The following is a 23,123-nucleotide window of genomic DNA, read 5'->3' on the forward strand; positions in this document are numbered from 1 at the left end:
GTGGATTCTGTTTCAGTGTATCTGACAAAGTGTGCATGCACACGAAAGCTCATACCAAAATAAAAACTTAGTTGGTCTTTAAGGTGCTACTGAAGGAATTTTTTTATTTTGCTTCGACTCAGACCAACACGGCTACCTACCTGTAGTTAGTATTCTATTTAATACTAATAAAAATAAGAATGCTATAACTATATATAATAGATATTAAACGTTCAATATTGCCACTGATGATGAATATTAATTGGGATCATAATTAATCCTATCACTTAAAAACTACGTACCGTAATACAGTACATTACTGTAACCTGCTCTGGCGCTGTATTTAAAGTACCGGTAAGACCCAAGCGACAGTTCCGCCTTTTGGTCGTTAGGGGGCGTCGCCTCTATGACGCCTTTCTGCGAATGCGCCCATCACCCGAAGTTGTTCGGGGCAGAACGCCGGACGAGCGAAGCCCGGCGAGCATTGCGCATGCGCAGAAGCCCTTTAAAAAATCTTATCCCCGCGAGACTCTCTGCCAATGGGAGTCGCGGTCCGAAAGGGTTTGGGAAGCGTGACGCGCATGCGCATAAGGAGGCGGGGCGTTGCTACGGTGATTCTCTCACGCCCTTTTGCGCATGCGCTTTGGCGAGACACCGGACTGTGGCGGGGGGGGCAGTCCGCGCATACGCTTTTGAGGAGGCGGGCCGTTGCCACGGTTATTTCCCCCTCGCCTTTCTCTCAACACGCCATTCTGCGCATGCGCTTTGGCGGGAGACAGGACTGTGGCGGACGGGGAGCCAGGAGACCGCGCATGCGCATGCGCCTCTGAAGAGGCTGCCGTTCCCACGGCAACTCCCCCTCCCGCCCGGTCGCCTTTCTCTCCACACGCCACGCCCCTCCGCGCATGCGCCCCCGCGCCTCCTCAGACCGGGCAGAGCGGCTCTTTTGCCCGTGGTCGGCGCGGTGCATTGTGGGGAGTGGCTGAGGAAGTAAAATGGCGGACCTGGCTAACGAAGGTAGGCGGCCGGGGGGGGGGAGGAGGGCAGGCGGTGGAGGGCGAGGGGCGGCGGGGGACCCGGGCAGGCGGCGGCGGGAGGAGGCGCGGAGGGAGGCGCCGCCCGCCAGGCCCCGAAGGAGGCGCCGCCCACCCCGGCCAGACCCGACCCAGGCAGGGCGCGGCCAGGCCGGACAAAGGGAGCGGCCTCTGAGGCGGGGCGAGGGCTCCTCTGAGCATGGGCAGAGGGCTGGCGCGAGGGGAAGGATGGAACGGCGAAGGGAGGGCTGCAGGCGCCGAGCCCCTCGGAACGCAGCCGTGCCTCTGAGCATAGGCGGAGTCCCCGGGCGGACCTCTGAGCATGGGCAGAGCGCCTTGGCTTCTTTGGAGGAGGCGGAGGCCGAGGAGGAACCTGGCGTGTCCCCACCTCTGGCCCGGCCCCCCGTTTCCTCGTGAATTAAAGGAATGATGGATGTGGAGAGGCAGCAGTGCCTCTGAGCATAGGCAGAGTGCTTGCCTCAGGGGAGGCGGGCAAAGGGTTCAACGGCGGGGGGGGGAGGGCTGCAGAAGCCGAGTCCCTCCAAGCGAAGGGGAGCCGTGCCTTTGAGCATGGGTGGAGTGGCGCCAGCAAGTGGAGTCCCGCTTAGGATGAGAGGCGGCGGGACCTCTGAGCATGGGCTGAGTGCCTGGGCGTGTTTGGAGGAGAAGGAGCCCGCCCTCTGTTTTCTCGTGGAAATGAACAGCAAGGGAATATTATTATTATTATTATTATTATTATTATTATTATTATTATTATTAAATTTCTATACCGCTCAGTCCTACGCAATTTTATTCTCGCCTGTTGCAGACGCTGCAATAATTGGCTAAGGGTGCCTCTGAGCATGGTGAAGGCGAACAGCACCACCTCCTAGGCAGAGTTTAGCCCTTGGAAGCCACACCTCCCCAATCAATACACAACTTTTAGAAGACATATGAAGGCAGCCCTGTATCAGGAAGTTTTTAATGCCTTGACGTTTTATTATGTTTTTATATGTGCTGCAAGCTGCTCAGAGTGGCTGGAGAAACCCAACCAGGTGGACAGGGTGTGAATTATTATTATTATTATTATTATTATTGCTAGGTGGTTGAACCATGCTTTTTTTTTTTAAAAAAAAAAAAAGAGGATCCCCTGGAATCGAGATTGAATAGGACAATCTTGCTTTGGGGAGGAGGTGAGCTCTTTCTGACACTAACTTCCTTTGGCTGCCCCAGAATAAATTGCAAGAGGAGACAGTGCCCCTGGCCATAGGTGGAGTGCCTGGCCTGAAGGAGCCCCTTCCTTTCTTTCTGTAGCCTGCCCTGGAATAATAAAAAAGGGAGGATGGTTTCCTCAAAATCACCTTGTCATAACATTATTAAAAACCTAACAATATTAAAACCAAAGGTAAGCAACAAAGATGCTAACACGTTAAGAACAGCCCCCCCCCCCGAAAAAAATCTCCCTTTACCAACTTGGGGTTCTCCAGATGTTCTGGAGTGCAGCTCCCACCAGCCCCAACTAACGCAAAGAAGTGGTGATTTAAAAAGAAAGAAAGACAGGCTTCAAAGAGCGCCTTTCTTGGTCTTTTCCCATTTTCAGAAATAGCTCAGCCGTAGGACACCTGCCTTGCATGCAGAACATCCAGGGTTCTGTCCCCGGCAACATCTGCAGGTACAGCTGCCAGTCAGTGCTGAGCTGGGTTGAGCAGTGACTTGAGATATCGCCTCTTCCTGCGTTAAGAGAGACTTTGGGTAATTTCCTAGAGACAGAGATTGCAGTAATCTCTGGGCACTACAGCCTAGCCTGAGGCAGGTGAATATACCACTCCGTAAGCATGTGCAAAGTGCCAACACTCTTCCAACTCCACAGTGGTTCTGTGATGCTCACATTTCACAGCTGCTCTTCGGTGAGCTCTGCCTGGCGCAGCACCCACATGCGATGGTTGTAATATGGATGATGTGAATTATTCCCTCGGGGCGCCACAAATGGGAGCTGCTGATAAACTTTCCTTTGTCTCCCTTCTCCTTTCAGTCAGAAGGTCTTTTTAGAGTTAGATCTTTCTCCCTTTCTCTAACCACACTTTTTAGATCCTCGTTGCCTGTAGCACATGGCTAGCCTTTGGCTTTGATCCAGAACGTTGGCGTGAGCAGTTAACCCTATCCTTTTTTTAAAAGCTATCTAAACTTTAAGATTAGACAAATGCTTGGAGGATAAAGTTATTGATGGCTGCTAGTGGGGAGAGTTGCAGCCTGTTGCGTTCAGGATCTGGGCTGCTACCGTGGCTGACCACTTTGAGAACCAGACCCTGGATCTAGCAGCCGGATAACACCATTCCTGGCCCCAACAACATCCAACATACCATCTCAGGACCATTTAATTGCTCATCTTCTAACATTGCGTATGCCAACAAATGCAAACAGTGCCCTTCAGCTCTCTATATTGGACAAACAGGCCAAACCCTACGCCAAAGGATAAGTGGACATAAATCTGACATCAGGAATCACAAGACAGAGAAAGCAGGAGGAGAACACTTCAATCTCCCAGGACATTCTATACAAGATCTCAAAGTAGCTGTCTTATTACAGAATATTTCAGAAACAAACTGGAAAGAGAAGTTGCTGAATTGCAACTCATTACCAAGCTTAAAACCATGGAGAGGCCTGGTTTGAATAAGGACATTGGATTCTTATCTCATTATACATGATAAAGCTTTCTTAAGCCATCTCACCCCTTGCTTTTTCCTGCAAGACCTATTGCAGTCGTTAACAGTCGTCCACAGGTTTACCACTCCTATCAGCCAATCACCCATTCCCACCACCCTTCTGAGTAATACCCCTCCCCACCTTCTGACTATACATACGGGTCTGGTGACTTCTGTTTCAGTGTATCTGAAGAAGTGTGCATGCACACGAAAGCTCATACCTATGACAAACTTAGTTGGTCTCTAAGGTGCTGCTGGAAGGATTTTTTGTATTTATTTTTAGATTCACAGTGAATTATTTCCCCCTTTTTGACGACCTTCTTGCAGCTGGAGAGACTGGTATTTTGTTTTGTTTTGTTTTCGGTAGCTTCCTTGACAGCAGGTTCTGCTTCATTCTAGCCAAGCTTGGCGAGGAGACATTCTGGACAGGTGCAGTCTTAAGGCCGTGAACATATTCTGTAGCTGCTGCCCAAGGAGCTCAGAAGACTATCACTAGACAGAGCAAGATATCACCTGTCTGCCCAGAAACATGGCGGTTTATGCTTTGGAATATATTTAAAAGCTGGTGTGGAATTTGGTGGCCGGGTCTCCTGGGCATATATAAGTCGAATTCTGGCTTGACTGCTCTGTCTCCCGATGGGTTTCCAAGTTCAGTTAAGAAGGTTTTGACCTATAAAGCCTTGCACTGCTTGGGACTGCCTCTTCCTCTTCCTCTGGGAGGAAGCAAGAGAACCAGCCTTCTCAGTGGTGGCTCCCCGGCTGCGTAATGCTCTTCCCGAGGCCACATGCCTGGTGCCCATGTTGTCAGATTTCAGGTGCCAGTCAAAGATGTCTTTCTTCTCCCAAGAAGGGTGGCTTGTTTTGGTGATGTTTTGGGTTGGATATTTTTCTTGGTGGTTGTGGATTAACACTTAGTGTGCCTATATTTTATTGTTTCATGTTTTATGGGTTTGGGTTTTTGGGGGGTAAATCATGCAGGTGCGGGGAGCTGCCTGATACTGGCAGGTATTGTCTACTCGGACTGGCAGCAGCTCTCCGGGGAACATTCCCAGCCCTACCTAGAGACGTCACTAGGCATTGATCCTGGGGCCTTTGCATGCAGAAGAGGTGCTCTATCATTAAGCTGCGGCCCTTTCCTGTAAAATTGATTAAGGTTCTAGTCCTCATTGCTCTGAATAAGGAAGATAGGAAGCTGCCAATCAGGTAGAATATAGAATCATAGAGTTGGAAGAGACCACAAGGGCCATCCAGTCCAACCCCCTGCCAAGCAGGAAACACCATCAAAGCATTCCTGACAGATGGCTGTCCAGCCTGTGCTTAAAGACCTCCAAAGAAGGAGACTCCACCACACTCCTTGGCAACAAGTTCTACTGTCGAACAGCTCTTACTGTCAGGAAGTTCTTCCTAATGTTTAGGTGGAATCTTCTTTCTAGTAGCTTGAATCCATTGTTCTGTGTCCGCTTCTCTAGAGCAGCAGAAAACAACCTTTCACCCTCTTCTATATGACATCTTTTTATATATTTGAACATGGCTATCATATCACCCCTTAACCTTCTCTTCTCCAGGCTAAACATACCTAGCTCCCTAAACAAAGGCATCGTTTCCAGGCCTTTGACCATTTTGGTTGCCCTCCTCTGGACACGTTCCAGCTTGTCAGTATCCTTGAACTGTGGTGCCCAGAACTGGACACAGTACTCCAGGTGAGGTCTGACCAGAGCGGAATACAGTGGTACTATTACTTCCCTTGATCTAGATGCTATACTGCTATTGATGCAGCCCAGAATTGCATTGGCTTTTTTAGCTGCTGCATCACACTGTTGACTCATGTCAAGTTTGTGGTCTACCAAGACTCCTAGATCCTTTTCACATGTACTGCTCTCAAGCCAGGTGTCTCCCATCCTGTATTTGTGCCTTTCATTTTTTCTGCCCAAGTGTAGTACTTTACATTTCTCCTTGTTAAAATTCATCTTGTTTGCTTTGGCCCAGTTGTCTAATCTGTTCAGGTCATTTTGAAGTGTGATCCTGTCCTCTGGTGTATTAGCCATCCCTCCCAATTTGGTGTCATCTGCCCCTTAGCTGTTGCTCTGTAGTCGTGTACATATTTTTTTTTGCAAGGGGATGTTTTCCCCGCCCCCTCACTCAGTGGCTACCCGTTCAGTGGGAAAGACAGCGGTGCTGCCACTGAGTTTCGAAGATCCTTGTTTGTGAAGACGGCAGCAGGCTGTGCATTCTGAGCTAACTTGAGTTCCTTTCCACTTTTTGTCTCTCTGCAGAAAAGCCAGCCATCGCCCCTCCCGTCTTTGTGTTTCAGAAGGATAAAGCACAAAAGGTAAGGAACCGGGGCTTGGAGAGGGGGCTTCCAAGTGCTGCCCAGCAAGTGGTCAGCTCTTGCTGGGAAGGCGAGACTAAGGGCTGAGAGGGATGTGCTGGGGATGGACTTGGAGGGTGGGCAGGCAGGCACCCCTTCTTGTGAAGCCGGGTTTGGGGAACCTTTGGCTCTCCACTTGCTGTTGAATGACTACTGCCATAATCCCTGGACAGTGACAGGGCTAGCTGCTGGTAGTTGTAGTTCCTCAGCCTCCGGAGGACTAAAGGGCCCTTGCACCCACATTCAGAAATCTCCAGGAAGCCTCCAAGGAACAGCCCTGCTTTGGGAAGGGCAGCAAGGTTTCTGTGCAGAAAAGGAAAGGTTTGCAAGTCTTTCCATGCTAATGTCTTCACGTTGACATCCTACAGGGCAGCTCATAACCAGACAATCATATGACAGTGTGTGTGGGGAGGGGGGGTGTGCATCCCATGTTAGTCCTACTCAGAGTAGACACTGTGAAAACACTGGGCATGGCTCCCTTATTTATCCACTTGATTTGTATCCCACCTTTAGTCCAAGGAGCTCAATGTGGCATACCTGTTTTTCCTTCCCCTTCCCATTGTTTTCTTCCCAAGGACTCTGTGAGGTAGGTCAGGCTTGGGAGCTGTTGACTGGACCCGAAAGGTCTCTTGGTGGGAGTGAGGTTGATGGTGAGAGAGTTGCAGTTAGGACTCAATTAGATCAGTTAGTTCAGTCGGGAAGAACAAAACGACCCCACTTTGAATCAGTCTAAGAATTGACTGCAAATTTGAGAGGGTCAGTGTTGTCTGTGCTCGCCAGACTTTGTGGGACTTCAGTCCCACTATGACCGAGGGCGGGGCTGTTGGGGAGGGAGGGAGGTCCTACCAGGAGACAACAGAGCAGGTTTCTTTTTACTACGTAGAACAAATAAAAGTTTGACGCAATTTAATGCTCCTCGCCTCGCAAAAAGGGGAGGGTGTCGCGCCTTCTACGATTTCCGTCTGCTGCAACACGCCTGTGTGTGTACTATCTTGTTTGTTTTTATTTTATTTGCTTGCTAAATTTGCCCACTGCCCTTCATCCGGAGATCCCAGGGCGGTTCACAACGTAAAAATGCAAAACGGGAATGCAAAACACATAATGGAACAAAAAGCAAACCAATAGCCCCTCTCCTGCCAAAACTGTGAGAAGACCGCAGAAATACGAAGACTCAGTTATAGAGAGACGTTTTTGCCTGGCGCCCAAAGAGATGTAATGAAGGCGGCCGGCGAGCAAGCCTGCCTTCGGAGAGCACCTTATATCTTAAGCAGGGGTGAGGGAGAATGCGGCTTTTGGTGCTCTCCCCAAACCACACACCCCTCCTCACCCTTTGCACCCTTCCCTGAATGTTGGAGTTTTTTCGGTGGGGGGCTGGCTGGGGTGTGTCTTTAGACTCTGACGGTGCCTCTGGGCCGTCCGGATCTCGGAGGCGGACATGCACAAATGTGCGTAAAATCTAGCCTACTGTACAAAGGTAACCGCTGCTTGTGCCAGTCCAGGCATCCCCAAACTGTGGCCCTCTGGATGTTTTGGCCTACAACTCCCATGATCCCTAGCTAACAGGATCAGTGGTTGGGGAAGATGGGAATTGTAGTCCAAAACATCTGGAGGGCCGAAGTTTGGAGGTGCCTGTGCCAGTCGCTCCACTGCCCGATTTTGCCTCTAGCCCATTCCCTCCGTTGGCACAACATGGCCCCTGGGAAGGGAAGGCAGCCCTCAGGCCGAGGGAGCTGCCTTGGCCCTGATCTTAAAGCCCCCTTGTTTTGGGAGCAATTCTTCATTTTACCCACGTGTTGATTTAGTTGTAGGCAAGTCGGCGACTTGAGAAACTCATATGAATGGTGGATTAAAAATCATTTGGACGGTGGCCCTGATTTCTTTGCAGCGGCTTTGCAACTCCTTTTTCACCATTCGGTTTTTTGCCCCTTGGTGTTTGTTGGAACACAATGGGCTTTGCTGCCCTGAGAATCCACTGGTTTCTGCTGGACTTGAGAATCACGTGTTTTCTCTGTCAAATTGGAGTAGAAATATACCCTGCCCATAGGGCTAAGTCTTAATACTGTATAATTATTTTGTCTGTGTGTTTTGGTCTAAGGCGGTATTAAGGCTGACTTCCCTTGAGTCACTCCTACCAAAAAGTTGTGCTTTGAATAGCTTGGCAATGTGGTGTTCAGTTTTGAATTCACCAACCTTTGCTGCAGTTCACCTTGTGCGATTCTGTTTTTTCTGTGTTGCAAATGTTCGATTGTGATCCCGCGGTTAGGGACAGTCTGGTCTTCTTATAGGTGCCTGGCTCTGGGTGTGTGAAGTACAGTAGCCGTGAGAATCTATCCGGCGCCTGTGTGTTATCCATGCCAGAGAGAAGCAGGAGAATAGTAAAGTGTGAATTCCGCATACTCTGCCTTTCCGAAGGACCTAGGAAGAGACCTGCCAGTTCAGGGGGGGAAAACCATCCCAAACCAGGCTTGGGAAAACCATCCCAACGTAGATCCATAAAAGCAGCTTGGAAAGGCCTGTGTCTGTTGCTGTAGCCTTGCAAAGTGATCAGTGGCGGTTTAAGGATTTTTTTGCTTTCCTGCCAATTATTCTTTCTTAGTACAGCAGTACCTCTGTTCTCAAACGTCTCCGTTGATTAATGTTTCAGAACCCGAATGCCTAAAACCCAGAAGTAAATGCTTCCATTTTCGAATGGCTTCTGTGGCGTTTTTCAATTTTCTCAACTGAGTATGCAGACAGCCTTTTGAGCCTCAGTTTTCAAACGTTTCGGAAGTCAAACAGTCTTCGGGAATGGGTTACGTTCGAGAAGTGAGGTACCACTGTACTGGTTTTTTATTTTTGTTTTTTTGTAAACTGCTCTGAGGGGACCCCCAGGGGTCATCCGGTCCAACCCCCTGCCATGCAGAAACCACAGCTTAAATGCGACAGTCAGTAGTGGAAGCACAACTAGCCGGAACACCCTGGTGCCGATGCCCGTAAATACAGTGGGCACTCGGGTTGCGAATGTGATCGGTGCAGGAGGCACGTTTGCAACCCACAGCGCCGCGTCTGCGCACGTGCGGATTGCAATTTGGTGCTGCTGTGCATGCGCAAAGTGTAATTTAATGGTGTGCATGTGCGCGCGCCGAAACCCAGAAGTAACCCACTCTGGTACTTCCGGGTTCGGCAGGGTGCACAACCGGAAAACGCGCAAGCCGAAGCGTCTGTTACCCGAGGTAGGACTGTAAGGCGCCAAAGATTCCTCGGGGTCTCATTTCTCTTTTCCAAGGGCGCGGGGTTGTTGATGGGAGACGGCAGGACCTCAGGAGGCCTGCTTGCCCTGAGAGCCAAACCCAGCACCCAAGACATAGGAGACGCCGTGGAGGCCTTCACGCTGTGGGACCGTGATGCTGGTGGTGATGCCCGGCTCCCAATGGACCCCCCCCTGTGCCCTTCTCCCTCCTTCCATTGCCTGGCACTGAAGGGCTCTTCTTCTCCTTTGCTCCCCAGTCCCTTGCAGAGCAAAAAGGGGTGTCGGACTCAGGCGAGGACCCCCCGGGAGAAGCAGAGCCTCCTCGCCGGCCTGCAGGTCACCCCAAGTCACCAGGGGGGTGCAACTTTGAGGCTCCCGCCCCCCCAGGGGCCGATTCCCGCATTCTTCCGGTTCGGCCCGGACTGGCGAGGGTAAGTCTTGGAAAAGCTGGCCGGAAAGGCCTTCCAGGGAAACACTCTCTTGAGTTCTGTTTCTCACCCCACCCCACCCCACCCCAAAGTATATGTTTTCTCTGCATACCCCAGCCTTGCAGTTTAACTTGTCTGCAGTGGCACAAATGCGTTTCCAGAGCTTTGGTTTCTCCCTCCAAAAGTCAGCAGTGCTGGGAGAAGAGGACACAATTTCTCCTAATTTCCACAGCCCGAGGGGTGCAGCTTTCGGAGGGCCAGAGGCAAAAAAGTGGGCTGTGCAGTCCCTGTGGTTCATTGTACAGTAGGGGGGCCAAATTGTCACAGTTCAGGAGACAGGAAGCCGTCCCAGCGAGAGTCCTGATCCGTCTCCATGCTGGCCTCTGACTTTATATCCACTCTCGGGCCTGACCATTGACCCTGCTGGCTGCTGTGAGTTGGTGCTCCAGGAGCCCCCAGAGAGCACAAGCATGGCCAGCCTGGCCTGGAGACAATAGCACAGGCTTCCTTTGTCATGTGTCTGGGGGTGAGGGTGGCCGGTTGCTGTGTGAGCCTTGGGAGGGTCGAGCTCAGGATGGAACAGGAGTTCCGAGATTGGGCTGGACGGCGGTTGGGTGCGCATTAAGTGGAAATTCTGGGATGCGGGTGGGCAAAGGTGTGCTTGGTAAGGGAGGGAACAAAACAGGGTGTCGCCTTTGAGAGCGCCAAGGACGCAGTCCTGTTTTTAGAGCTTTAAAGCAGCTGACAGATGCCCCATGAGCTCTGAGGCAAGGGTGGGATAGAAATACAAAAAGGGGTGGTATTATTTTTATTCCTATACTGCCCTTTGTTCCAAAGAGCCCAAAGTGATGCGTGAACCCATACTTTTGGGGTGCGGGGGAGCATGGGATGTTTGCAAGTCAGGAGTGGTGGTCCAGCCCAGTGTTCAAAATCCCCCTGGTGCCAGGCCCGTTTTGTGACTGGAGATCTCTGGGTGCCAGGTTGGCAACGGGCATCTTCCCTCTGGCTGGGCCCTCCGGCTTTCTTAAGCAGGTCAGCAGAAAAAACGCTCATTTGTTGCCTTTATGCCCCACCTTCTCCAATGAATACATGGTTCACCTCCCCCCTCCTCAGTTACTCCCTACAACAACCTGGCGAGATAGGTGAAGAGGCTGCGACTTGACTCCAAGGTCACCCAATAAGCTTCGTGACCGAGTGGGGATTTGAACCCTAGCTCTGCGTTGCCCACGCCAACTGGCATCAGCGGCGTTCTAGGGTTCCAGGCGGGGGTCTGGACATGCCGGCGGGGCCTTTGGTTACCTGGAGACCGAAGGCCTTCTGTGTGCAAAGCAGGCGCTGCACCCCTGAGCCAGTGCCCTTCTTGGACGGGGTGGTGAGGGAGAGGAAGGGGCGCTAGGGATGTGTCTCAACAGCGTGTCTTTGGGCGAGGGGTTGGCAGAACGCTTGCTGCCTGCCGTTTTTGGAAGTACAGTGGTGCCTCGAACTTATGAATTTAATCCGTTCCGAAGGCACCTTCGCAGGTCGAAAAATTCGTAAGTCGAAAAGCGCCATTGGAAACGTGATTTCCCATAGGAATGCATTGGAAATGGAAAAATTTGTAAGTTGGAGCAACCCCATCTAAAAATTCGTAAGTCGAATTCGTAACCGCCGCGGTTTCCATTCAGATGTCAAAAAAATTGAAAGCGTGCGGCCGTTTCCCTCATTTGTAAGTCGAAAAATTTGGTTGTCGAGTCGTTCGTAAGTCAAGGTACCACTATATCGAGATTTGGAAAGTGAAGGGAAGACTGTACCCTCGTTGCTTAATCCTTGGCAGCGTTTTAAAATCCATCCGGCCCGTGCCCCCCTGGGTGGCCCACCCAGGCGCCGCTGGGGCTCAGGGCACCCAGCAGCTCCAGAGGCCGGTCTGGCCACAAACGGGAGGGAACGAGAACTGGAAATGCAGCAGCCTTTGGAGGGACACAGATTTCCCATTTATTGGCCTGAGCATCCCAAAGTTCTCCTTCCCTCCGATTCCCTCCTTCCTCCTCCTGTTCCATCCTTGGATGCAATTCTCCCAAACTTGCTCTCCTGTTCTGTGTTTTTGGCCATTTTTTACTTACTTTTAATTGAGTTTTTAATAGCGTTAAATAGCTTGGGGGGGGGGAGGAAAAGAAATACAGGAAAATTCATTTTTTTAAGAAAAGTTTTCACGGTTGTCCAGCTGTGCTAAACATTAGGAAGAACTTCCTGGCAGTAAGAGGTCTTCTTCGGCAGTGGAAGAAGGCGATGGGCTTTTCAGCTGCAATTCCTGCGTTGCAGGAGGTTGGGCCAGAGGATCCTTTGGGTCAGAGAATTTGAGAGTTTAAGAGGACACAGAGTAGCATTCTTTCCAAATGAACAATTCTGTGGCTTCCCGAGTCCTTAGGAAAGCATTGCAAGAGGGAAAGAATGCCTGCGTCTGCCATTACAAAGGGTCCCGCGGCCTGAATTAAAACGGTTGCTCCTTTCCCCCCTTTTCACTTAAAAGATTTAAAAGTAAGCTTGGAGTGTGATAAATCCAGACTCTTGCGTAGACCTGTGGGACCTTCTCAGCTGCCGTGTTTGCATATAAAGTGGTACCTTGGTTCTCGAACTTAATCCGTTCCACGGGGCGTCCGTCCGACTCCCGGAACCGTTGAGAAACCAAGGTGCGGCTTCCGATTGGCTGCAAGAGCTCTCTGCACTCAATCGGAAGCCGCGTCAGATGTTCGGCTTCTGTAAAACGTTTGCAAACCGGAACACTTGCTTCCGGATTTGCGGCGTTCGGGAGCCGATTTGTTTGGGAGCCAAGCCGTTCGGGAACCAAGGTACCACTGTAAAATAAAATTTGACCAAACTGCAACAAAGTGGTCTTAGGCACTTTAACCCTGAATCTTTTTCACTTACGTGAGTTGTTTTCAGTGTGGGCGATTTGCCAAGGCTTGGATTCCCAATAATTGTGTGTGTGCGTGTGTGCGTGCAGTGGACCAGGACTTCCTCCTTCAGATCCTCCTCCAGCAACACCAAATCCCGTAATCGAGAAACAACCTATTTGGAGAAGGGGCAATCGTTGGGTGTGTCACAGATCGCTGTTGTTGATTTTGTGTGCATGTGTGTGAGAGAGAGAGTGTGAGATGCAATCTAACTCTTACACGCGTGTATATATATTTGTTACAGAGGTCAGCAGATGGGTCAAGTCCAGAAGACGGGGAAGGTGAGGGAGACCTCGTGTCCGCTGCCTAGAGACAGTCCAGAGGCGCCCCGAATTCCCATTCTCGGGGTGATGATCCCGCTGTGCCAGAAAGAGACACTGTCGGGATGGGTTGCCCGGAAGGCCGAAATGTTTGCGTCGCCGGCCAGGGTGCATGGGCTTATTTCACTCCAGCCGTTCCCGCCACAAGGGTTTCGCTCCCACAAGTAAAAAACCCTCCCGGCAGTCAATGGGGCCAGTTCTCGCGTTGGGCAGAGGGAGGTGGCGGTTCCAGGGGAGGGCCAGACAGCAGCGGCAAGGGATCGGAGAGGGAGAGTTGTGAGCGACAGCCGCGCTGGCCGGCCGAGGCTACTGGGGGGTCAGAGGCCAGCAGCCCTTGGGGGACCACAGACGCCCCCTTTCTTAGGGCCCGCTCAAGACGTTTTGCCGCCTGAGGACCAGAAGGCACCCTCTCCCAGGGCACAAGCAAACCAGTTGGGCTAGTTGTTGAATCTTGCTCAAAAACTGGTGGGAAGACACCATCACAGGATTAGGGCAGGCTGCACGGCAGTGACAGCTCAGGCTGCTCCTCGCCCCTCAGCTTCTGCCGCCTGAGGCAGCTCCCCCCCTCTTTCTCACGGCAGGGCTGGCATGGAAGACACGGCCGCCAGAGGAGTGCCCATCTGTTTCCAGGTGGTCCCTCCTGCTAGCCGGCTTTCCACCCTGAGGCTGAGATGGCACAAAGTGGGCTTCCCCTTCACCCTCTCTCCCTCTTTCTCCTTCCCCACAGAGTCCGACCGGGAGGATGGGAGCTACTGCCCCCCCGTCAAGCGTGAAAGGACCTCTTCCCTCACACAGTTCCCGCCTTCGCAGTCAGGTAAGGGGGGCGACTTGGGCGGTTCCTCTCATCCTTTCTCTAGAGGAGAGGGGGACGTGTGTTTTCTCTCTCTTTTTAAAATCTATACAACACAAAAACACAAATTATACACAACAAAACAAAATACAAACACCTCAATAAAAAATAAAAAATCAATCTTCTATCGTGAATCTTTATTGACTTCCTCCATTCCTTCCCCACTACGTTTCATTATATTACTTCCTTAGTACTTTCCCTATCTTGATTCCAATCTTTTTAATGATTATCTAAACCTATTAATACTCTTAATGGCTTATCAATACTAAAAATCTCTTATACTTATCTCAAAATACAATTCTATTCTAGTTAAATTTTAAAACTTAATACAATAACAACACTTAACTAAATCTTAATATATGATAATAACTCAACTAATACTCTTCTACAACCTCTTTATACTTCCAAATCTTTTAATAAAAACTGCTAATCTTACAATTCTTGTCTAAATAAACTTTAAATTTCTTCCAATCTTCTTCCATCAATTCTTCCCCCGGTCCCGGAGTCTCCCAGTCAGTTCCATAAATTCTATCAGCTTCAACTGCCAGTCGTCCACTGTTGGTACATCTTTAGATTTCCAATTCTTTGCTAGTACTAATCTTGCTGTTGTGGCATACAGAAAAAACGTAGTACTGTATCTTTCTTGGGCAGTTCCTCTCTAATTATCCCAAGTAAAAAAGCTTCTGGTTTCTTAACAAACATGTTTTTCAACACTTTCTTCAGTTCATTATAAATCTTGTCCCAGAAGCTCTTTACTTGGGGGCATGTCCACCACATATGGTAAAAGGTTACTTCCACAGTCTTACATTTCCAACATTTATTATCCTGCTTATGATAAATCTTAGCTAACTTTACCGGTGTAAGATACATCATCTTCATCATATTTTCTTTCAATGCATTACATGCGGTAAATTTCATATTCTTCTTCCACAACCTTTTCCAATCTTCTATCATTATATTATGCCCTACTCTTTTGCCCAATCAATCATCACATATTTTGTCTGTTCATCCTTGGTATGCCACCCAACAATAAATTATACATCTTTGAAAGATTCTTAGTTTTAGACTCTAGCAAATCCGTTTCCAATTTGGATTTTTCGATTTGAAAGCCTACTTTTTTTCCATCTTATACAATTCATTTATTTGATAATATTGCAACCAATCATTCAAATAATTTTTCAACTGATCATATGTTTTTAACTTAAATTGGTCTTTCTCTTCCACCAATAATTCCTTGTACGTACGCCATCTGGTCTCCATATTCAACTTATTGTGTACTTTAGCCTCTAAGGGTGATATCCACCTGGGTGTTTTTCTTTCTAACAAATCTTTATATCTATTCCAAACATTAAACAATGATTTTTCTTATAATATGACATTTGAAACCTTTGTGAACCTTAATCTTGTCATACCACAGATATGCATGCCATCCAAATGCATTATCATAACCTTCCAAATCTAATACATCAGTGTTATCAAGTAGGAACCATTCTTTCATCCAACAAAACGCTGCAGCTTCAAAATATAACTTTAAATCTGGCAGTGAGAAACCTCCTCTTACTTTCGCATCTCACTTTCTGCCATTCTTTAAAACATCCTAACTTATCAACAATAGGTAATGCTTGAAACAAAAATAACATTTTTAGCAATACATTCATTTTTATCACTGATATTCGGCCCATCAACGATAGTTTCAAATTAGACCATGTATCTAAATCTCTCTAAATCTCTAAATTTCATTCCATAATTTCTCATAATTATTTTTGAACAAATCTATATTTTTTCCAGTCATATTTACTCCCAGGTATTTCACCTATTTAACAAATGTCAACCCTGTGGCCTCTTGCAACCTTTTTACTTCTTCTGGTGCTAAATTCTTACTCAACACTTTGGTTTTCGACTTATTCAATTTGAATCCTGCAAGCTGTCTGAACTCCTGAATTATCTCCAGTGCTTTAATTACACTGGTCTCTGGATCTTGTAATGTTAAAACTAAGTCATCCGCAAAGGCTTTTAATTTATATTGTTTTGATCCCACTCCAATCCCTTTAACCTCATTGTCCTTTCTAATTTTATTCAGCAAAACTTCCAGAACTGTTATAAAAAGTGGAGGGGAAAGTGGGAACCCTTGCCTGGTACCTTTTTCAATTCTGATTTCTTCTGATACCACATTATTCACAATAATTTTCGCTTTTTGCTCTGAATAGATAGCAGGTAGGTAGCCGTGTTGGTCTGAGTCGAAGCAAAATAAAAAAATTCCTTCAGTAGCACCTTAAAGACCAACTAAGTTTATATTTTGGTATGAGCTTTCGTGTGCATGCACACTTCTTCAGATACACTAGAAACAGAAGTGTCAGACCCTATATATATACAGAGGGTGGTGGGGGTGGGTGGGAATGGGTGATGGGCTGATGGGAGTGGTAAACCTGTAGATGGCTGTTAATGGCTGCTGATGGCTGCCTTGCTCCCCCCCCCCAGGACTAATTGCAGCCATCAGCAGCCATTAACAGCCATCTAATTGCCCATTCCCCGTCTAGCAATGGAGAAAGGGTGTGCGCAAATGAAGTGTGAAATGAAAAGACTTTGGGGCAGGTGGGCTGTTGGCCTCATCCAGCAAAACTTGCCTTCTGTTTTGACATATGCTTGTTGTGGGGAGCTAGTACTGTCCTGGTTGGGGATACCACTCAGTATTGATTTCACACACACAAGCATTTCCCCCCCTCTCTGATGCTGTTGCTCTCTTAGCTGCAACAGGGGGTCTTTCCTCAGCACCCAGGGAAATACAAACTCCCATTTCGTAGAAATTGCTTAGAAGGAAGCTGTGCGTTTTGTCCTCTAACCCTTCCGGGGACAGTTGGAAGCGTACTCTAAATGCCCTTTCCCTTAAGAACCTGAAGCCTTCCTGCTAGGAATTATGGGTAGTGAAACCCTCCCCAAAAAGTTCCGGAGAGTCTTTATGTATCTTACAGTCACAACCGGAATTGTAATCGCAAAAGGCTGGAAGGGAGAGGATATCCCATGCAAATTAGACTGGCAAAATAAAATGAGAGAGTACGCTGAGCTGTTGGGATTATCAGCAAGGCTAAGAGAACGTTACAGATGGAAAATTTATCAGAGAGTGGGATATATACAGAGTCTGTGTAAAAGAACATTGTCAAAAGATCAATCCGTTGGCAGGTTTTGATTGAGCTTCGGTGTGTAAATAAGATAATTTTATAAGTTAAATAAGTAAAGTTTAAGCACGTATTTAAGGAATTCAATTTGGGAACCCAGGGGAAGATTGGAGGTCTTGTCCAATTTAATCACAAATAGATGTACAAAGGAAGTATTAGTTTAAAAATGAATAATTATGTCTTTTTTGTTTCTCATTTTGCCTATAACATCTATTGTACATTTCTGTTACAAAGCTTTCAGTCAATAAAGCATTTTAAAAACAGAAGAAAGGAAACATACTCTTTTAAAAAGAAGTTGGGGTGGGGATTTGAACACAGCCCTCTCCTAGCTTCCGCACTGACTGCCCCCTTATGCTGATTCTCTGGGGGCGGGCAGCAAAATGGGGAGGGGAGCGCTTTTCCCCGAGGCTCTGAGCATCCTCTATCACCCTCTCTCCTCCAGTGACAAAGAACAATGTCTTCATGCCATCAAGTTTATGCGAGCCTTCGGCGGGGAACTCCGACTCTGAACCAGGTGATAAATAATAATAATAATAATAGTAATAATAATAATTTTTTATTTATACCCCGCCCTCCCCAGTCCAGAGACCGGGCTCAGGGCGGCTCACAACAAATATAAAACATTGATTAAAATGACTTAAAAACAGCTTAAAACCATCGCCCCTGCCTCCCTGTCCCCCTCCCAGTTTTGGAAGTGGGGAGAGAGGGCAATGTTTTTCATTTTGCATTCTAGAGGAAAAAAGCACTGGATTCCGGTTGAAGCCTCCCACTCTCATCCATGGCCAGGCGCCCAGCGCAGGTAAGGAACAACTCTTTTTACCCGAGGGCACTAGTATGATTGTGTTAATATTCAACCTTTCCCCCAAGGAGCTTGAGGTGGGGTCCGCAGTCCCCCACCCCATGTTCTCACAATAGCCCTGTGGGGTAGGCTAGGCTGAGTGAAAGCGGCTGCTCCCCAGAGGTCAACCCTGGCGAGCTCTCCAACTGCCATTGTAATAATGATGATGATAATAATTATAATTATAATTTATTATTTATACCCCACCCATCTGGTTCCCAATAGAATATTAAAAACACGATAAAACATCAAACATTAAAAAACTTCCCTAAAGAGGGCTGCCTTCAGATGTCTTCTAAAAGTCAGATAGTTGTTTATTTCCTTGACGGGAAGGCGTTCCACAGGGCGGGCGCCACCACCGAGAAGGCCCTCTGCTTGGTTCCCTGTAACCTCACCTCTCACAGGGAGGGAACTGCCAGAAGGCCCTCGGGAGGAGGACCCCGGTGTCCGGGGTGGAGACGCTCCTTCAGGTATACCAGGCCGATTATGGCTATTATTATTAATATTCTTTATGCCCTGTCTCCTGCTCTGACAGGACTCAAGGCAGCTGACGTATAAAAACAACCACTGAGAACAATCAAAATGCAATTATTTCATTTCTATTTATTTATTTATTTTATCAAATTTGCATACCACCCTCCTATCTGAAGATCACAGGGCCGTTCATGGCATTAAGCATTTATAGCATTAAAACTACATACGTATATAAAATCGGTAAAAACACACCAATTAAAATACAATAAAGACAGTACGGCACCGGCTTTCCCCCTAAAAGCAGTCCTGGAACAAGATCTTCTTCGCAGCGAGGGAGCCAGTCTGGTTCCTCTGGGAGGGAGTTCCAAAGCTGTCTGGGGGTTAGTAATGCAAGATGGACTTGTAAAAGAGCATTGGGACATGAATTGGGGGGGGGTGTTTAAAAGCACCTTTCCAGAAAAAGAAAAAGAAAAACCAGAGTCCTTTTTGTTGGGGATAATTCAGACAGAAAATCCCAGGTGCCGAAAAAGGCTATTCCTGTCTGCCGCTGCTGCTGCGGCCTGTGTTTCGTTAGCCCAAAAAATGGAAAGCGAGCGAGGTCCCGACCAAAGAAGAGTGGCAACTTAAGCTGATGGAATATACGCAGCTTGCAGATTTAACATATACAATAAGAGAACAATAAGAACAGAGGTGTATAGAGGAGATTGGAAAATGTTTATTGGATATATTGGGGGGGGATTATGTACACTTGAAAACGTTGGCAGCATTAAGATAAATTCAACAGTGTAAATAAGTTTTGATGGATGCAATAATGGAATATTAAATGGTTTAGTTTAAGTAATGCAGGGATTTGTGATATGCAAAATGAACCATGCAAAGAGAAGAAGGGAAGGCATTGGCATTTTAAGGTGGTTTAAACAAATACTTGAAAGTGTAAAACAAAAAAATTAATAAAAATTATACCGTATTTTTCCATGTATAAGACTGGGTTTCCCCCCTAAAAATAATGTCCAAAATTTGGGGGCGTCTTATAGATGGGAGAATACGGTGTATATAATAATAATAATAATGCAAGATGCACTTTGCGCTGCCTGGGAGCTAATAGGAAGTTGCCGTCCAAAACATTAGGAGGGCGTCCAGGTTAGGGGTTGCTGGTGAGTTTTGGACCAAGCTGGGGAGGGGATCCCCTCCTCCATCTCTGTGGAAGGCCCCAAAGAATCATTTCTTCTGTTCTCGTCCCCCCCCCCCTTAGGGGTCCCCAGCCAGAAACCGAAGGAACAGCAGAGAAGCGTCCTGCGCCCGGCAGTATTACAAGCCCCCCAGCCAAAGGCTTTCTCACAAACAGGCAAGTGACTCCCCTGGGCGTGGGAAGCGTCCGGGCGCAGGGAGCAGAAAGGCTTGCTTCCTAGGTCCATGAGCAGCCTTGTTTCTGGCAAGGAATAGGGTCCCCATCGAAGCCCAGCATCCTGCCCAAACAGGATGGCGCTGGGGTCTAAGCCGCTGAGCCTCTTGGGCTCGACGATCCGAAGGTTGGCGGTTCAAATCCCCGTGATGGGGTGAGCTCCCATTGCTCTGTCCCAGCTCCTGCCAACCTAGCAGTTCAAAAGCACACCAGTGCAAGTGAATAAATAGGTCCCGTCCTGGCGGGAAAGTAAACAGCATTTCTGTGCGCTCTGGTTTCCATCATGCGCCAGAAGCGGTTTAGCCCTGCTGGCCACATGACCCGGAAAGCTGTCTGTGGACAAACACCGGCTCCCTCGGCCTGAAAGCAAGATAAACATGCAACCCCAGAGTCGCCTTGGACTGGACTTGACCATCCAGGGGTCCTTGACCTTGAACTTTTACCCAACCAGAGACCTCCAAGGGGAAGCCCCCAAAGCAGGGGGCCACTCTGTTGGCTCAAAGGAACTCAATCACCGTCACCACACGAACCCTAAATGTGTTCTGGGGTTTCCCCCAACCCTCCAGGGCAAAGGGAAATTTCTGTCGCACAAGCTGAACTCCTTGTGCTAATGGAACCAAACCCATCCATGTACATTGGTGCCTCGACTTACGAATTTAATCTGTTCTGAAGGCACCTTCATAAGTCGGAAAATTTGTTAGTCGAAAAACGCCATTGGAAACTCGATTTCCCATAGGAATGCATTGGAAACGGAAAAATTCGTAAGTCGAAGCAACCCTATCTAAAAATTCATAAGTCGGAAAATCTAAAACCACCACGGTTTTTTTTTCGGATGTCGAGACATTCATAAGCGTGCGGCCATTACCTCCATTCGTAAGTAAAAAAATTCGGTTGCCGAGTCATTCGTAAGTCGAGGTACCACTGTACAGTCGTACCTTGGAAGTCAAACAAAATCTGTTCTGAAAATCCATTCAACTTCCAAAACGTTCACAAACCAAAGCGCAGCTTCCGATGGGCTGCAGGAAGCTCCTGCAGCCCATCGGAAGCCGCGCCGGACGTTCGGCTTCCAAAAAGGGTTTGCAAACCAGAACAGTCACTTCCGGGTTTGTGGCATCCGGGAGCCGAAACGTTGGACTTACAAGGTGTTTGGAATTCAAGGTCCGACTCTATTGATTTTGCTTTTAGGTAAAATTGGGTCATGGATGTGTGTGTTTTTACATACATTTGGGAGCAGCAATGCTCCTGAATCCCAGTTGGAGGAGGGGAGAATTGCTGCTGTGCCCAAGTCCCCCTTTTTGGCTTCCCCTCGGGGCACCTGGCTGGCCAATGTGAGAACAGGATGCTGGACAAGATGGGCCTGATCCTGCAGCCGGGCTCTGCTTAAGCCCTTGTGATTCTGCCCCGCTTTTAAAAACCAACAAAACCGTCGCGGAGAAATAAGGGCTGTTGCAAGAACGAAGCCGGTGCTCCTTGTGTGCTTTTAAACGGAGCGTTTTCTCTGCCGCAGTTCCAAGCAGCGGGACCAACGGTGTAAGTATCCCTTCGGATCCCATGGCCGCTGTGTCGGAATCAGCAACGAACGCCGTGCCGAAAAGCCCCAACACAGAGGAGAAGGTGAGTGTCGGGAGCCCTGATGTGTTGGCGGGGGGGGGGGACGCGGGCCAGCGTCTCATCTGCTGGTCCTGGGTTTTTATTCTGCAATTTGATGATTGGCTCGTGGTGTTGGGGGGCACCCTTGCTGCAAGAATATGGGGGGGGGGCTCCCTCAGTCCAGGCATTCCCTGGATCCCAAAGACATACTTTTTAAGGCCAGTACCCCCCCCCCTGAACTACTGCCTTTAGCTGTTTTGGTGGTGCTTTCCAACCGTTTGTTTTTGTGCGTTGCTTAAGGAGTCAAACAGCACCTCGGAGACAGATAAGACAGACCACAACACGCCACAGTCCTTCGTGTTTGGGCAGAACCTAAGGGACCGTGTGAAGGTACGTGTAAATTTGATAGTAGGATAGGCAGGGTGGGAATCCTCTTGGCACCTGTCTGTCCTGAGAGACAAGGGAGGGAAGCCAAATAGCTGTGTGAGCAGCCTGGAAGTGGCCTCCCCGGGTTCCAAGCCTGGGCAGTGTGTCTGCGGCTGCCCAGACAACAGGACCCCCCTTTCAGCCTCGCTGATAGGGGCCAAAGGAAAGCAGAGCAATATGTTTTTGGCACCTGCTTGGCTGCCGGAAGGAGCCGTACAACGCCTTGGGGTCTCCAGATTTGTGTCGGGTTTACTCCTGAGCCTTTTCTTCTCCCGAAGATGTCCCACAAAGTTTTGGGTCAGCGTTTTCCTCGACGGGCTCCCTTCCCAGGTGGACAAGCCCCATCTGCCCCCCACCCACTTCCCTCTAGGGCGCATGTAGAAAGTGCCTTCCTGTCCTATGTGTAATAAACTGAGCTAGAGACAGGCGGCGACCTTCCTCAGCCCTCCCCGCCCTGCAAATCTCGACACGTCTCACTGCTTCCTGTCTCCATCCCAGCTAGGGGATGAAGCCGACGGCGCCGTCGACGCGCAGAACTCCCGACTCCCCAACTCGGAGGCACCTCTGGCCACAAACTACTTCCTCCAGTACATCAGCTCCAGGTGGGGAAGAAACCGCAGGCGATTCCCCCTCCCCTTCCCCTCGCTCACCTTGGGTTCTGCAGCAGCCTTGAACCCCAGGCCTTCCCTCGTTCCTCTGCCGTGTCACTGTCGCAGGGGGGAAAAAGAGCATTCCTCTTTCCCCTGCAGCATAGAAAACTCTACGCACAGCGCCGAGGCCCCCAGCAACAAATTTGTGTTTGGCCAGAACATGAGCGAGAGAGTCTTGGTGAGTGCTCCCTTCTCCCTGTTTGCTCCTCTCGAGTCCACAGACGGAGAACAACGTCCTTGCGAGGCCCCTGACAGTCTGTATTCCTTCCTCTCTCTCTCTATTTTTTTTCTTTTCCATTTCTATATATCACTTTTTCTTCCCCGGGAGCTCAAGGCGTCCTGCATGGTTCTCCCCCTCTAAGGCCCCGCAGTGACTTGCGAAGGTTCCATGGGGGCCAGTGGCTGCCTCTAAGCCTAGCCCGCCTCGCAGGGTTGTTGTGGGGATAGGAGGAGGAAGTGCGGGGAACCGTATGCATCACCTGAGCTCTCGGCAGTAAAAAAGGTGGGGTGAAATTCAATCGCTCAATCAATTCTTTGAATACCAAAGTGAAAACAAATCTTGCTAGGTTTCCCCCCCCCTCCATTTGGGGGGCAATCGAGGTTCTGGCAGCCGTGTCAATTGCTCCTGAGAGCTTTTGTAGATTTAGACAGCAAAGATGGAATGGGGTGCTTGAGTATCCTGGTTTCATAGAATCACAAAATTGTAGAGTTGGAAGGGACCCCCAAGGGTCATCCAGCCCAGCCCCCTGCA

The 23,123-nt window shown here is 48.9% G+C and overlaps 1 protein-coding gene across 5 annotated transcripts in view; it reads left to right on the top strand.

Annotated features, from left to right (window-relative positions):
* The first annotated feature begins 901 nt into the window (after nt 1-901).
* Nucleotides 902-23,123, top strand: part of RANBP3 (RAN binding protein 3) — a 33,174-nt gene continuing 10,952 nt past the window's right edge. For 2 of the 5 annotated variants that reach the window (XM_035116996.2, XM_035116997.2), the window contains exons 1-12: nt 902-996; nt 5,968-6,023; nt 9,549-9,722; nt 12,894-12,930; nt 13,697-13,783; nt 17,435-17,506; nt 17,726-17,791; nt 19,557-19,649; nt 21,214-21,320; nt 21,597-21,686; nt 22,221-22,324; nt 22,472-22,550. In XM_035116996.2, coding sequence (XP_034972887.1) covers nt 975-996; nt 5,968-6,023; nt 9,549-9,722; nt 12,894-12,930; nt 13,697-13,783; nt 17,435-17,506; nt 17,726-17,791; nt 19,557-19,649; nt 21,214-21,320; nt 21,597-21,686; nt 22,221-22,324; nt 22,472-22,550 — 987 coding nt within the window. In that variant the 5' untranslated portion in view covers nt 902-974. The other 3 variants (XM_035116998.2, XM_060276499.1, XM_035116999.2) reach the window with 3 other exon arrangements.

The sequence above is a fragment of the Zootoca vivipara genome, chromosome 6 (genome assembly GCF_963506605.1).
Source record: "Zootoca vivipara chromosome 6, rZooViv1.1, whole genome shotgun sequence".
NCBI classification, from domain to species: domain Eukaryota; kingdom Metazoa; phylum Chordata; class Lepidosauria; order Squamata; family Lacertidae; genus Zootoca; species Zootoca vivipara.